We start from the raw sequence: 15,881 nt of genomic DNA, 5'->3' as shown, positions 1-15,881 counted from the left end.
GATATTGTGGGTTAGTTGGTTCTGACAAGTTGCCCTACCATTGTATGAGCTACCTTTGCCAGAAATAAAATGAGAAGGAGTTTTCTCAGAAGAATCGATGTTCTCTTGGACGAAGCGCAGTGGAAGTAATGGAACCGAAGAGGGAGGCTGTCCGCTGTTCTTCACATCATCTTTCGCAGAGATTCTTGCACCCCTTCTACACTGGGACTAGTTCAAAAGGAAGTTGGTATCAGTGGGGTGGGGCTGCATTTGATATTATGGGAGAAACTGTCCACATGAAAGTTCTGCTACAGATATTAGATTCATAGTCCAAGTATGCAGTGTGTTTTCTTTTACTTTTCAGAAATATTTTAATTAATAAAACCACAAAACAAATTATCTTTCTACGCTGCTTGTGTAATGATGGAATTATGCTGAGCACAGGCTTGGGTGGGGGAGGAAAGTTCTGGGCAAAGTGTGGAGGCTTTAGGCCATACTGGAAACATATATTCAGGATCCTGGAAATCTGCCACTGTCTGCTTTATTGCTACACTACCTGTACTGTGAAGTAAGAGAGCCAAAGCAGGCCCCTGTTGAGTGCAAGTGTGTCGTCTGATATCCTGGCATCACTTGTTCGTGTATATGTTTCTAGAATAGAAACACACACAAACACACCATGAAGGGAGTGACTGCTTTAGAAAGTGAAGCAGGAATTCCTCTGACAGCCTTCCTTGATATGTAACTCAAAAGAGGCAAGTCATCTTGATGCAGCTTCTGTTGTAGCATGGTGTAAGCTGTGCCAGGTGAAATTCTGAATTTGGTGTAAGTTCTAAACCTGTAGGGTTCAAGGGAGTGATAATTCAACAACAGTTGGAATGCTTAAAAATACAGCTTCACTTCTTAAAATGCCACTGAACATTTGCAGAATACCTTCCACAGTATATGCCAGATTTCTTTCTAGCCAATTTATTTTGTGGACTGACTTCTTATTCAGCATTGCTCACAGGATTTAAACGGTAAATTATATTGGGATTACCATTTAGGCAGCAATCCTAAACCCATTTACTTGGTGCGTGCCATTGAACCCAGTAGCATTTACTTATGAGTAGACATGGTTAGTCATGTGTTTTTTGTAGCATAAGCACATTCAAGTCTATATAAAGTAGTGGCACAATGTGTTGTTTATCGTTAGAATTATGTTTTTGTCTTATCGTAATTAGTGTAGTGTTATTGCAAAGGAGTGCAGCCTTATCATGATTTAATTCCATGTAAGTTAAAGAACCAACAGCTTACTTTGTGGTGTCTCTATTTTACAGGAATGGCTTAGCGGGGGCTACTAATGCAATCCTCTGTATTTTTATTGAGCTGTGAGTGTTCTGCGCAACTTACTCTTCATCATGTTTAGTTTAGGTGCTAAATATTTGTTTACAGTTGCCATGCTTAGGTGTCCACAGTATCTTTGCCAGGAAGGTGCATAGGGCGGAAATCAGGCTTTAGCCTTTCCCGTGAACTTGGCTGCCATGCCACCGGACCAGCTGTAACAGAATGCATGGCTTATGGAGTGCATTGTGTCACCTTGCTGGGGCTCTGGTTGGTTCACTTTCAGTTCCAGTAGAGAACGGAGCAACTTCCATAAGCCTGTGAATCTGCTCTTATCATTATGCAGCCACTTCCAAGGGAATTTCCCCCCACCTCTGTAAAAGGTATTTCAAGTGTTGCAAGCAGCCCCTTAACATGCTGAATTTGTCTCTGGATTCAGTCGGCGCTCAGGACAGTGGTGGAAGTTAACACAACTACTACCTTCACTTTAGAATTACCATTTGCTTTATTAAAAACCCTTCATTGTGAGAGCAACATCTGATTCCCATCCTTCCCAATAAACAAATAGATGCTTACATACTTATTTTTAAAAGATGTGCAAATACAGGTTGTCAGGGAAGACCAATAATATGTCTATGACTCGGCGGCAACAAGCTTACGTAAAAAGTCCCATTCCATTTCTGCCTCCTATGCAAGTCATGCTGCATCATAAATAAATCTTCAAGCTAAGGCAGGACATTTCATTTAGCAGTAATGTTGCCCTGATTATGTTTCCTGCAACTTTTTATCTCTCTCTCTCTCTCTCTCACACACACACACACACATATATATATATACACAGACACACATACATACACACACACACACACACACACACACACACACACTCCACCAGTGGAGAGATTAATTGATCACACACAGAAACATAAGTGAGGTTACCATTCAAAGAATCCAAGTCAGTCAAGGGAAGTTGCGGTCCGGTCAGCACACTAAAGATGACCAAGTCCCCAGCCAGGGGTCAAAATGTGGCAGCTAATTGAGAAACAGGTCCCGTCACTCCTCCATCTTTTCAGTCCGAGCTTCCAAGGAGGCATCGGGGAAACATGATGTCTTACTTGCCCCCAAACACACGTCAAGGGCCATAAGAATCCAGGAAGCAAAAAGCAGATTGGGTGCCATGGAACCACCTGGAATGTTGCAGATCCCCTAGAGACTGATGCTGCTTCCACAGACACATCGCTGAGTGTCACTTCTTTTAACACTGGTCTTGATCCAATCACTGTAGACTACTGATGCTTTAACACAAAGGCTGCGTTGGTTGGGCTCCCTACATGACACCCCACAGCTCACTACCTCCAGCTAATAGGCAAGCTTGGAGAGGGGGTTCCCCCCCATGTCACCATAGAAGGGGGTGTTTGAGGGTATAGTTTATAGCTTATTGCCCAACTCCATGAGGTATCAGAATCAGTGGGATATCGGACAATGGTTTGAACTGGACCCTAAGAAACAGGTGTAGGGTTCAGCTAACTGATTTGGCTTAGAAGGAGCCAACTCACATTCTAGGATGAGACCAGGCAGCAAAAACACTGGTGTGCCAGTATAATCTGTGTGGAGCCTCTCAGGACTGAAGCTGCAACAGCAAATACCGCAAAAAGAACCAGTTATAGGCTGGAGAGAAGCTGAGGGGCGATTACCAGAAGGCAGATCAAGATAAAGGGATTTGGGTGAAGAATACATTGGTAACAATGAAATTCGGGATTAGTGAGAACCAAGACCCAGAGAGCAGATCAGGACCTGGCATGATGAGGAGACAAGGACAACTTAATGTGAGTCTGCCCTCAACAAAGAGGTGGTTGCCATTTATGGCTTCTGCAATTGTGCTGAGGCAGGGTGAGGTCTCCAGCAGCAGGCTCAGGGGATTGGCATAAATTAACATGTCAAAGGGAACAAAAGGGAAGAATGCAAGGTATATATACTAAGCAGACCTCGAGTGCACATTGGCTTGGTGAACCTTCATGGCTTGGTGGAACCCTCTGCTCCAGAACAAGGCTGCCGTTTTGTAATCAAACCAAAAGCATCACATGCTTCCAGAGAGCAAAGCAAATAAACCTGAGGCATGGCAGAATGTGAAATAGTGGGACCACCCACTTGAGCATGGAGTAGGAAGGGACTGCTCCCCCCTCTGGCTACACATCAGTCATTTGGCCCACTTGAGCCACGATTTATAAGAAATAGTGGAAGGTCTGAAGGAAGAGCACAAGAAGAGGCAGGCTGGACATGCAGGCCCAGGACGCAGCACTGCCCGAGGCAGGGTTTGTCGGGTTGATGGGACGGGACCAGCCTGGCTGAGGCTGGATGTCATCGTAAGGTCCAGGCCGCCTAGTGCCAGGAGTGTCGGAGCACATGCCCTCCTCCGAAATGGGCTGCACGTCGGAGGTCACTTGGCTGAGCTGCACCTCCGGAACATTTGCCTGAATCCAGTCGGCATAGGTTGAGATGCGGCTGTAGATACCAGGCCTGTTGGGGGCTCCACATTCGTCCCCCCAACTCACCACTCCGGCCAGCAGCCAAGCATTGCCAATAAGACAGGAAAGGGGTCCTCCAGAGTCACCCTAGGAGGGGGGAAATTGTTATTGGATTGGGAATAAATAATAATTTATATGCTACCCATCTGACTGCATTGCCCCAGCCACTCTGGCTTCCAACTAATTATAAAACCACTGTAAAATAGAACACATTTGAAACTTCCTTATACAGGGATGCCTTCAGATGTCTTTAAAAAGTTATATAGTTGTTTATTTCCTTGACATCTGACCGGACAGCGTTCCACAGTGCAGGCGCAACTACCGAGAAGGCCCTCTGTTTCCCTGTAACCTCACTTCTCTCAATGAGGGAAACGCCAGAAGGCTCACTGTGAGCCTTGAGAATACTTGAGAATACTCATCCACAGGCAGCTATTTGGAAGGATCCAAGTGAGTTAAGGGGGTTGGTATTACCCAAAGTATACCCTCAAGAACTATTCACTGTGGTCCCCACCTACATTGCGATGGAGGAACCCTAGCCCATCAGCCAATCGTAGCATGCCAGGACTTCCAGCTAAGCCCACAAGGCAGTTTTTCCAAAACCACCCTGGAATCAGGAGTCAAATCAGGTGACATCAGCTGACAGGCAGGAGTTTGGTCCTGCTTAGCTCAGTCAGGTGAGCAAGTTCCCTGTCAGGAACTCATTGGCACAGTTGATCCCTGCAGAAATCAGGATCAAACACTCCCGCCCATCCGCTGAAGGGCGAGGAGTTCAACCCTGCTTTTTTATGACTATCTCCTCCCCTACCCTGCTAGCCAACTTCGATAAAATCTCAGGTGGCTGACAGGTGGGCGAGTGGTTTTGCTCACCTAGCAAATTTGGCCAGCCAGAGCAGTCAGGAAGGGAGAAAAAAAATCTGGCTCACTGGGCCAAAAAAGGGCTCTATGCACTTTTCTACCTGGAATAAAGATGGTAAAGTTGAGGGGGCAGGGCTTGGCAAGAACTGCCCCCAGCCTCTGTCACATGATCACTTACAAACAAGAGTATAGTGAATTGCCTGAGAAAGGCTACAAAGTGCCTTATAACCCAGGGGGGAAAGGGGCATAGTGTATGTTTATACAGTAAGAGGGGGTTCTAATCCATGAGTTGCTACAGCACTTTCTTTCCAGACATCTATGCAACGTATAAACGGGCATTGGCTGAAGCAAAACACCCTTGGCCTTTTGTACAGTGCCGAATTTGGCTCTCACTGCCTCATTCTAAAATGCCGCCCCCTTTCCTCAACGAATGGGCATTCCCGGCCTCCCCTCTCCTCCTGCCTGATCTCACCTGGCATGCATCCTTCATCCCCTCAGCAAAGCCAGCACAGATCATGTCGTCGTGGACAGTGAGGGGATCCTCAGGATCAGGGTTTCGCCTGTACAGGCACTTGCAAGTCTCTGTCCCAATAATGGGCACTTCAAGCTGCTGTAGCGTCTTGGGTGTGGGGAGGCTTGCTAAAGGAAGAAACGAAACTCAGAGTCAGTGCCCAGGTGTGGAGAAAGGCTGTCCTGCAGTGGGGACTGGTAGGGCAGGAGGCCAACAGCAGGTGCAAGCCAGCACCAATGGCAGGCAAAGGAGAGGAAATCTAATTTTGCCCCCATCTTCCTCTCTGCCGAGTTCTATGAGGAGCAACACCGAGTCCAAAGAGGAGGAGGAAGCTGACAGTTGGTGCCACTCCTGGGCTGATTGGAAGCAAGGCTACAGAGCAAGTGGAGGCTAGCTAAGGTGCAGGCTGAGGTTGGTGGACCAGCCTCTCTTTGTGTCCCGGGTGGCTAGGTGTTTGCCTTTGTGTTGGGAGTGCAGGTGGATAAGTGCCTCATCATTCTGGAAGCCAGGCTCCCTAAACTGCAGATACAGACTCCTTTCCCACAGCTGAGGCTCTGTCTGCATCAAGATACAGACGAGAAAGAAAGGCACTCCTCCCATATGCAGAGGCAACCACTTCATTGTCTCTCAACATGCTCCAGGCCTGAGCCGCCATGCTGAGATATGAAGGGAGGCCTTTTTGGGTGGAGGGGATGGAGCAAAGAGACGGGGTCTGAGCCCTGACTGCACAAGGGAAACATGGCATTACAGAGGATTAGCTGTGCCCCCCCCATCCCAGATGTAGTCACATCATAGTGCCAGAACATGTTCCGTCACTCTTAAGGGCCAAGACTCCAATAGGAAAACAATTCCTTCCTTACTGGATACGAGCACGTTCCCCCAGCCGGTGACGGTACACTTCATGCCGGCTGGGAAGACGACAGAAGAGGCGGGCAGGCAGATGGGGCGGATCGTACGGCTGTAGTTCACTGCCTTCTTGAGCTTCACCAGGGCAATGTCCCCTTTAGAGCCTTCTTCTTCCACGTAGTCAGGGTGCTTAATCACTTGCTCCACCTGCATAACTTCCAGGCCGTTTGGGGGGTCATTCAGCCGATGGGCCCCCAGGACGACATCGTAGTCTTCAATTTCAGCCTTCCTGCAAAAAGGAGAGAAAGCAACATGCTTGTATTAAAATGCATTTCTAAGATGCAAAAGGAGGTCGTTTCTAAGGGTCTAAGAGTACCTGTGCCCTATAGGGTTCACATATCCATTGCTAGCCCAACTGATGTCTTTAGCACATGGGGAGGGAGAGAAAGCAACAGTCTTCCATTGAATTCTGCCCCAGAAACTAGTATCTAGAGGTGAACTTTCCTTAACGTGGAGGTTCCATTTAACCTGCATGTAGAGCAGTCATGGATTGACCTTGTTTATGACATTTGTATGCTGCCCCATAAAGTTATCTGGGAGGCTTGTGATAAATAAATAAAAACCCATTTTGATACAACTAAGCCATGAAACCATAAATTCAAAAAGATACATATGTGAAAAACAAAATTCATCACACACAGCCTAAGTTAAGGCAATATATTTTTTTAAAAATTGAGGGACCCAGATTGCAAGAGTTATTTAAACTAGAAATACCACAAATATAGCACCAAGCAAGCTTTACTGGGAAGCCTGCTCCATTGGCCAGGGGGCCACTACTGAAAAGGCCCTCTCCCTGGTGGTTATACAGGTCCATTCTACATGAATGTGTGTCCCCATTTTTCAGAAGCGATCTAGGAAGGGCTGTCCAAGTTAGAGATACAGAACCATAAGAAGGGAAAGCAGAGACCTTGAAGTTGTGCGTTGACAAGTTAGCACTAGGCAGACACACAAGGGTATACTTTTGTCTGTCCTGGACTCTATAGGCAATGATTAAAATCTAACATATCATAGTTCCTATGAGACTAAGCGTTGAGTTGGGCAGTGGGAAGGATTGGGTCTCCAGCGCAAATCTTGCCTCTGCCATGGGTGGTGTTGGGAAAAACATTGTCTCTCAACCCGCACTATCTGAAAAATATATATAATAGCACTGGCCCACCTTTCAGGGTCTTTTCAAATTTCACATACGTTATCTTCTGGCAGTGCTCTAAACAGTGCTCAGAAGCGCCATGCAAATGCTAAAGCCGATATTTTTAGCATCCTCATCAGTAAACCAAGCTTTAGAATTATAAGAAGGCTGCAGGATAGTGTCTGTATGCCTTGCCAGCTTTGTATTATTTAAACCCCCTGTCCAAAAAGCATTGCCTGCTCTCTCCCCCGACACCCACAATGGCATCTTATTCCGTGGATGCTTTGCACTTACACAGGGAAGCAATGTGCCGCTGTGACTAGCCACTGGGGGGCAATGAGAGACGCTCCGCAGAGGTGATGGCCGCTTTTGCTGCTGCTCAGGGATACCTGCCAGGGCCACTGTCCATGGTTGGCGTTCATGCCACCCATGATTCGCCCCATAGCGGGCACTCCACAGAATCCTGCAGACATAAAGACATTTTGCAGAGTGAAAAGGCATTCTAGAAATCACCCACGTCACATGTTCTTTTGTACACGACGATCAGACAACATGATGGGCTTGTGTACCCACGGCTCTGCATCATATTACCGGTATGTTTCTCCTTCTGTGTGGGGAAAGGCCATGGCTCGCCGGAAGGGCATCTATCTGCCTTGCATGTGGAAGTACACAAGTTCAATCCCCGGTGTCTCCAGGTAGGGCCAGGGAATTCAGCCCAAAATCCCAGACAGCCATCAGGACTCAGGGTAAACAATACTGAGCTAAACTGACCAAACAGTATGACTTGCTTTAAGGCAGCTTCCTATGTTATTAGTTCATATAATTTATATACTGCTTGACTGTAAGAAGAACCCTAAGAGTGGTTCCTATATGCTTCCGGAGCTCCCACCATTCAATAAGAGGTAGAAAAGGCAGAACTGCATTTTTAAATATGGAAGTCTATATTTGTAGTCCTTACATGGCTGCGGAGATGTGACTGAATATGTATGCACAATGCCTACTGAAATCTCACAAGGCCACAGAGCTGACTGAAGAAGATTTCTACTGTGTTGAAGGCAGGGTTTTAGTGTCTATAAAAAGTTGCTTTCTAGACTCTAGGAAGTGAATTTGGAACCCAAATGATAATTGGTGTGAGCAGAGGGAGGGTGGGTTAAATTAATATGTGAGAGAACAGGGAAGGTAATCAATTTATTTGTTTACATATTTAATGGTGTGCAGTGTTGTTCTTTTTAAAAAATAAAATAAAAACTCACACCCACTCATGCAAGATTCAGATATCTTACCTGGTTGGGTGCTGTTGGCTCCAATGGCTGCAGAGTGGGAGCATGAGAAGAATACTGTGAAATTAAAAAAGAAGTAGAGTTATAAAGAAAAGTTGCAACATTTTGATTACAATAAAACAAATAGCACTTAAATATTTTCACATTAAATATATATATATATATATATATAAAACAAATTACTTGAAAACTCTTTCCAAACTATGACCTGGTTTGCACTTCAACACTAAGACGATCCGTGGCCTTGCCTTAACGCAATGAGCAAACTTGCTGGCTCCTGGAAAAGGATGGGTTTGGACATGCTAAACTAAAGTTTAACTCAAAGAAGTGCAACAGCGGAACCACCAGAGGAGGAAGAGAGAAGCTGCTGTCATCCCCTCCCCAGGAGCCTGCATGTTGGCTTATTTGCCTTAAGCCATGGTTTAGCTTAGCACTACATATGAGCCAACATTTGCCTGATCAAGATCCCACTTTCATGTTTCCGTTTCTGAGTACTGTAATGTCTTTAAGAGTCACCAGGCCTCACTTTGTCTCAAGTAATCAAACACAAGAATCCTGTCCTCCAAATTGATCTGTTACAATTCACTAAAACCCTTGCCCATCCCAGAGTGGCTGGAATATTTCTTAGAATTTTGGAGAAATCAAGCCGGGTGCTTGTTCCGATTGTATGATTTCAGGCTCCAGAGAGAGAGAGAGAGAGAGAGAGAGAGAGAGAGAGAGAGAGAGAGAGAGAGAGAGAGAGAGAGAGATTGCTCCCTCAAGGAGAAAGAAAAATTCTGCACACAGGACAAAGCTAAGTACAACCCTTCTTTTGACATGCTATTGTTTCAGTGGAATAGCATTATGACTTGAAACCGGCATGGCAGCCAGAAGTGGTGCAGCCTAAGAAAAGCTCTACCAAAATACCACTTGATTCTGCCAATCGTATAAACTGGTGCTTCAATCCCAGGTCAGAAAGGTCAGATAGTAAAACAGGTGTGTGCAGATGAGCAGCAGTCAGGATAGCCTTCCTTCGCTGCTGCACCTCCAGGCCAGGAAGCTCCACCTCCAGAATTTTTCATTTGTTGCAAAAGGCACAGCTTGCCACCCAGGGGAAAAGAAAAAGAGGTGGCTGCAGAAGTCATAGTTTCTGAGCACATCAGGCCCCATGCATGTATCATTTTGGAAATTACACACCAGGGGACGTCGTCATGCTGACGAAGAGAGAAAGGCGATTTCTCCCGGGCCTTTCTGACGTTTCCTCCTAAGGCTGCACTTTCTACAACCTATCAGAAGGAAGCCAGGGTGTGCCTCTCTGCTCCTGCTGCCCCGGTTTCTCTCGCCACAGCTGTGCTTCCCAAGAATTTGTTTCCTGCCCTGCTTGTCAGCCTAGATTGGCTTTCTAATATCCTGCAATGCCAATGATTCCTGGGAGATGAGTCTGAGTGGACTTGGCAGAGCATCCAGCCAGCGAGTCACTGGGGACACGGAGAGGGAGAAGAGGGGAACCTGAATAGGCAAATGAGAATGAAGAAGTTCTTGACAGTTTCATCCCCGAAGGCATCATCAAGGATAAGGCTTTACATCTTATTTAGCTCCTCTGCAAGGCTCAAGTTGTCAAGGCTTGCGTTTTCACACATTTTCGTTTTTCAAATGTCAGGCGCTTTGTGCTTATGAAAAATATATATATTATGGACAGCGCTGGCCATTTCATTTCCTGACTTTTTTGTTAAAGCAAAATTGGGCATCTGAGCAAACTACCACTGCTGATCCTGCAGGCAATATATAGCTTATCTTGGCTAGTAGCCACTGACAGTCTTATCCATTTGTCTATTCCCCTCTTGACTCCATCGAAGTTGGTGACCACCTTGTGGCATTCCAGGGAAGGTCTTCCCTTTGGCTTCTAAGGAGGCATTGCAAACTTTCAACCAACTGAATCTGTGCCTTGCTCAACAGGTCAGTATGCAAGCAGGAATGGGAAATAAGTATTTCCATGCTGTCCAAAACTTCCTCTGCCAGTTTGGTGTAGTGGTTAAGAGCGGTAGACTCGTAATCTGGGGAACCGGGTTCATGTCTCCACTCCTCCACATGCAGCTGCTGGGTGACCTTGGGCTAGTCACACTTCTCTGAAGTCTCTCAGCCCCACTCACCTCACAGAGTGTTTGTTGTGGGGGAGGAAGGGAAAGGAGAATGTTAGCCACTTTGAGACTCCTTCGGGTAGTGAAAAGCGGGATATCAAGTCCAAACTCTTCTTCTTCTTCTTTCAGCACCCTGAGCTGCAGTTAAGAGTAAGGATGGGAACCCAGGCCCTCCAGATGTTGTTGTTACTCCCATCAGTCCCAGCCAACATAGCTAATGGGTCAGGGATGGGAGTCATGGCCCTCCAGATGTTGGTGCCCTACAAGTTCCCTATCCCTATCTTAAGAGACAGAAGAGCAGGCCAGGTGGTTTCTTTCTGGTTCTCTGGATGATCAAACACTGGGCAAGCAGATATCTAAAATGCACCTCAGAGCAATATGGTTTTGTCACAACGAGTCTGAAAACTGAAATGGCTCTTTGAGGAATAAAGAGCATCTTAGCCATTAAACCCCAGTGGCCTGTTTGTTGACCTCCTCTTCCATAATTAAAATATGATTTGGTGCCAAAGTTTACGTGCTGTTCCCACAGCAAGTCCCTTGAGGTCCTACTAGGTTTGCATCATAAGTTTCCAACTTAGAAGGGGCCAACACTCTAGGGGCTGCTGGTTCCGATCTGGAAAGGGCATCTTCTGGTCAAGTTGGGAAGAGTTTTGCACAATTTACTTATTTTTGTACCACAAAGGGGCTTATGGAATTAAAACAACAATTGAAATAGGAAGTATGCAGAATTATCAGAAGCACAAATCAATCGGAAGGAGCAGCAGATAAAAGCCAGATCCAAGGCAACATTAAACAAATACAAGTGTGGTACAAAAGGCAGGCTGAAAGAAAGCCAGTTTTCAATAAACCCTAAAAGAAAAAAGGTCGAGCGAAAATTCACAGGGAGAGAATTTTGCAGCGCCACTACTAAAAAGGCCCCGTCATGGGAACTCTGAGACAAGTAGACAAAGAATGCCTAAACCACATTTGATGCCCAAAGCATTTTTCTCTCTTCTTAACAGACATTTGCAGTTGTCCTCATCTTGTCTCTTCCAGCTACGTAATGTTGAACACGAGAATTAGCAGGTTTTGAACTGGGCTCTCAAGCATGAAAATCCTCTTCCAAGAGGCCCAGTTGTGTTCTGTTGGTTGATGGAGGTGAGGAGGAAACTCAGCACCTGCTCAAAGGCACTCTTGAGCCTTCAAGTGTTCCAGTCCGGTTTATGGGACAGAGCCCCACCCACCCCGGGCTCAAACCATCCCCTATCTCCAATCGACCTAAGATCCATTCCATCCACACACACCCCATATTTTCAATGATGATTCCTTGATAGCAAGGGTATCAAAAGGAAGGGTATGGTGGCTGCAGGGAGGCTGTTTGCCCATCCCCCACCATGTTCCATTTTGGGAATGCCATGACTCATTCCAAACAAAAGTACTTTTGAGCCGCCACCAACTCTGGCCTCCCATGACGGTGCTTTTAAGTGAAAACAGATAGCAACCCTCTAGGGGGCGCTACATTCAGCATGCACCTAGTCTCCATTTGCCCATAATCCTGGGTTTGGGCCAGATTTTGGTGAACTCACTCAGCTGAACTATCAAAACAACAACAACAACAAGAGCCCTCCACCCAACAAAGGCTCCACAAAACGTCACAGCTTCAACAAGCTGATTCCAGGCATCATGGCCAGTCCTCATACACACACACTGCCTGCTATTTTGGCTCCACCATCAAGAGGTTGCGGTGAGATGAGCAAGTAGGACATTTAAAAATAGAGGCAGGCCCAACTGGTTGGGTAACCTACCAATGACGTCTGAGCCTGCCACACCCTCAGAGACAAAATGTGACAGAAAGAAACCAGCCTGAACTATCCTTGCCCTCTTTCTCTACCCCACCTCCTGGGGTGAATCCATGTCAGCCAGGGCACACCTGCAGGACACCAGGATGTTGAAGGTGCCCTTCTCCATTCATCCCCAGGGCAAATTTGTGCCATTCAGTAGAGTTCCCATCAATACACTTCCAACATGTCACCTTTTGACCTGGATGGTTCCAGTTTGACTTGTTCTCTTTCGGGGGAGGCGGGGAGCAACTGCAGAATAAAAATTTGGGTAGAATGCCTTTTCCTGCCTTTACACCTTTCACAACTACATGACGGGCAGAATTTCAACAGGTGAAGTTTTACGGGAAATGGAGTTGCAGTAACAGGGAAAGGTGCCCCACAGTAAAATTTCTGTTTCCCTGTTAGGAACGTGAAGGATGTTTACAGGCAATGCCATGAGGGATGGATGTATTAGCAGAGATTTGCTGAAGAACAAAAAAAGCTTTAGGGGGAAACCCGAAAAGAGGGCAATCCCCCAAAACAGCTCAGTGAAGACCAAACGAGCTCATTGGCAACAGAACAAGCATCTGTTGAGAGGGAAACAGGGAACCTAGGGCAAGGGAATGGGGCATCTTAGAAAAGGACATGACTGACTAGTATCCTGAACAGCAGCACTACTGCAATTTATTGCAGGTTCTACAAGAAACTTGAACTAACATATTCTGTACTGCATGCTTTGCAAGTTTCACTGTGAATACTGAAGCAAGTTTCTAAGAAGAAAAGAGCCAGGAGGAGATGATACTACTCTACAATCCCAGGGGTAGAACCTGACCATAATTCTTTAGTGGCAAGAAATAAGTACTCTGCACATGCTCAGAGGTGGCCTTTATTATCATGTTCTAGGGATGGAGCATTGCTGCTGAATTCAAGTGTCAGAATTTCACCTTAATAAGCCTTGGTCAAATAAATTCCAGACGAGAGACCCTGAATCTTGTTCCCTTATTACCGTAGATTTGGAAACAGAGTCAGACTCTTGCCCGAGGCTGAGGTCAGCACTGGACTCACACCCCAATGAACAATTTGCACAGATCATATTCTCTCCCTCTCTTACACACTTACACATACATCCCGAACTCCACTGTTCTCGACTGCTTGGCTTCCAGCCACTTTTCCCAAGGGTGTCAGGTTACAAAGAGTTTCGGGGTTGTTGGAAGATAGATAACGGAAGTTTCACAAGTGGGTTGTGCTGTTTGAAAAAGAGTGTTGACGGAGCAGCAACAAAAAGGCTTTATGCCCTTTGGCTCCTAGGCCAGATTTGTCCACCAGCTCACTAGACCCCACTGTGTTCCCAAGCCTTTGAGAAAGGACTCAGCTCTAGAGTCTTATTCTTTGACAAAAGAACAACTAACACCAGTTCCCACTTATCTTGGAGAAGACAATAGGGTGTTTCAGATTAGAGAGTACCCCTTCCATTGAGCACCATCTGTAGATAACTTTTCTATATCGAGTTGCAACCTTTTCCTCCCTGGCAGAACTCCTGCGCTTTTAACAGCTGCATGGCAGGAAAAAATTCAGCAGGTGCAGTCCTTTCCAGTATGAAGTCACAGCATGAATTATGAACAATTCACTTATGCAGCTTCTCCTGTTTTCCATTAAAGTCACAGGAGCTACAACAGAGGAAGGGGAGGGGGGAACTCCACCATGGCAAAGTTCCCTCCCTCCTCCTTTACTTGGGACAGGTCCCAAGGAAGATACTTCTCTTCTTCCCCTTCCCTTTCTGTGTGTGTTTTCCCAAGACTGAAAGGACCTTTGTCCTCTAGGAATGTAGCACCTATTCCACCCCCAACCATGCATACACTGCTTTCAAGAGGGAAGGAAGGAAAGGCTGGGGTGTGTTTGTTTCAATCCTGCACTTTAAAAAGCCATCAGACCACCAGCCACTGTATACACACACTCACACACACACACACACCCCTACCTCCCCTCCACACATAAACAGAACCTGCTCCCCAACCACCAACTTAAACATGCCACGCTGGCTTGTCATATGTTCCATTATTTTCGAGGATTCCTTTTAACAGTTGTCATGGTTTCCCTCATTACAATTTAAGAGTGCAATAAAACTCATCTAGGGGACATAACCGATCATCATGCGTGCTGATAAATTTTGGGGCGTGATTGTTTTTTTAACAATTTGGCACTGCTACGGAGTCCAGTTTTAAGCTCTACATATGTCATGCGGTGATGACTTTTTAAAAAATGGTGCGAAGCCACAAGCCCCGACAAGAATCCCGTTGAGCATGTCCAGAATACCTTTTCTTGTGTACAACAGCTACACTCAGCCTCTGCAGATCTTAGGTACAGGGGTGGCCAATGCTAAAACAACAGAGCTCACAAACCAGTACGAGTCCCCACACCTCCCTTTTGAGATTGGCATACATAGCCACGGGTTACTATTGAGGAAGAATGAATCACTCCACAGATACCATGACAAAACGCCATGTTATCCTACCGCCACCCCAACGCATAACACAGGATGGCTCAGCTTGGGGGTCGCCTCAATGTGCTCTGACCAAGTCACACGGGCTAGTCTATTGCTCCAAGCAAGCAGGTGGCTGGGAGTCTCAAAAGCCACCCCAATGAGGACTTGAAACTTGGCCCCCATTGCATCATTCACACCTTCGCCACCGCACACTTCCAGACAGCCCAACAGTTGGAAAAGGCCGGTTTGCAGCTCTTTCCCCCTCGTGCTTGCCAAACCGGCCACGGCTCTGAAAATGGGGAGTGCAAGAGATGGGAAACGACCGGCAGGCGAACGCAGCGCTCAACCCGCACCCCGGTGCTGGGAAAGGAGGAGGGCGGGAGGGAGGGAGGCGACGGAGGCCGCTAAATCTCCGGAGAGAGAGGCGCTTCTTTTTGCCCGGGTACTCACCAGAGCCGAAGATCAGCAGGCCCAGGCCTCCCAGCAAACTCCCCATTTCCTTTGGTCCCTGGTGCGTCGCCGAGACCCGCAGCTGAAGTCAGGCGCGCAGGCGTGCGTGTGTGTCTGCGCGAGGGAGCGAGAGCGCGCCAGGTGAGCTCCTCCAGGTAGTCTCGCCGGCAGGTGGAATGAAGGAGGGAGGCTGCGCTCTGGACTCTGCCTTCTTCGGCTGATGGACAAGTTACCCAACCTGTTGGTGACGGGACGGATTCCCAGCCAGAGCCAGTCAGCTGCCTCTCCTGTGGCTCGTTTGCATGTTTTTACCTTGCTCACCTGCCTGCCCAGGCTCGGCTGCTTCGCCCCGCCTCCTCCTCTGAACTTGGTGACTTTTTCCAGGCCTGTTACGCCCGTGTTGTCTTGGGGGTGGGTAGGTTGTGTGTGTGTTTGTTTGTGTGTGTGTGTGTCAGGCAGGCTACACCGACTCAACCTGAGGTATCCCTAAGATGTTGTTGGACTACAGGTCCCATCATTCCTAGCCAGCGC

General features: G+C 47.0%; 1 protein-coding gene across 1 annotated transcript; it reads right to left on the bottom strand.

Annotated features, from left to right (window-relative positions):
* Positions 1-3,311: 3,311 nt before the first annotated feature.
* On the bottom strand, positions 3,312-15,663 carry PRSS8 (serine protease 8). The gene is made up of 6 exons (XM_033170823.1): positions 15,351-15,663; positions 8,506-8,559; positions 7,517-7,685; positions 6,051-6,325; positions 5,152-5,318; positions 3,312-3,911 (listed from the first exon to the last, which is right to left on the bottom strand). The coding sequence occupies exons 1-6, from the start codon at positions 15,394-15,396 to the stop codon at positions 3,522-3,524; spliced, it is 1,101 nt and encodes a 366-aa protein (XP_033026714.1). The 5' UTR covers positions 15,397-15,663; the 3' UTR covers positions 3,312-3,521.
* Between the last annotated feature and the right edge of the window lie 218 nt (positions 15,664-15,881).

Source organism: Lacerta agilis, chromosome 14 (genome assembly GCF_009819535.1).
Source record: "Lacerta agilis isolate rLacAgi1 chromosome 14, rLacAgi1.pri, whole genome shotgun sequence".
NCBI classification, from domain to species: domain Eukaryota; kingdom Metazoa; phylum Chordata; class Lepidosauria; order Squamata; family Lacertidae; genus Lacerta; species Lacerta agilis.
Note: the sequence above shows the minus strand (reverse complement) of the source record. Positions and strands in the feature narration are given on the sequence as shown.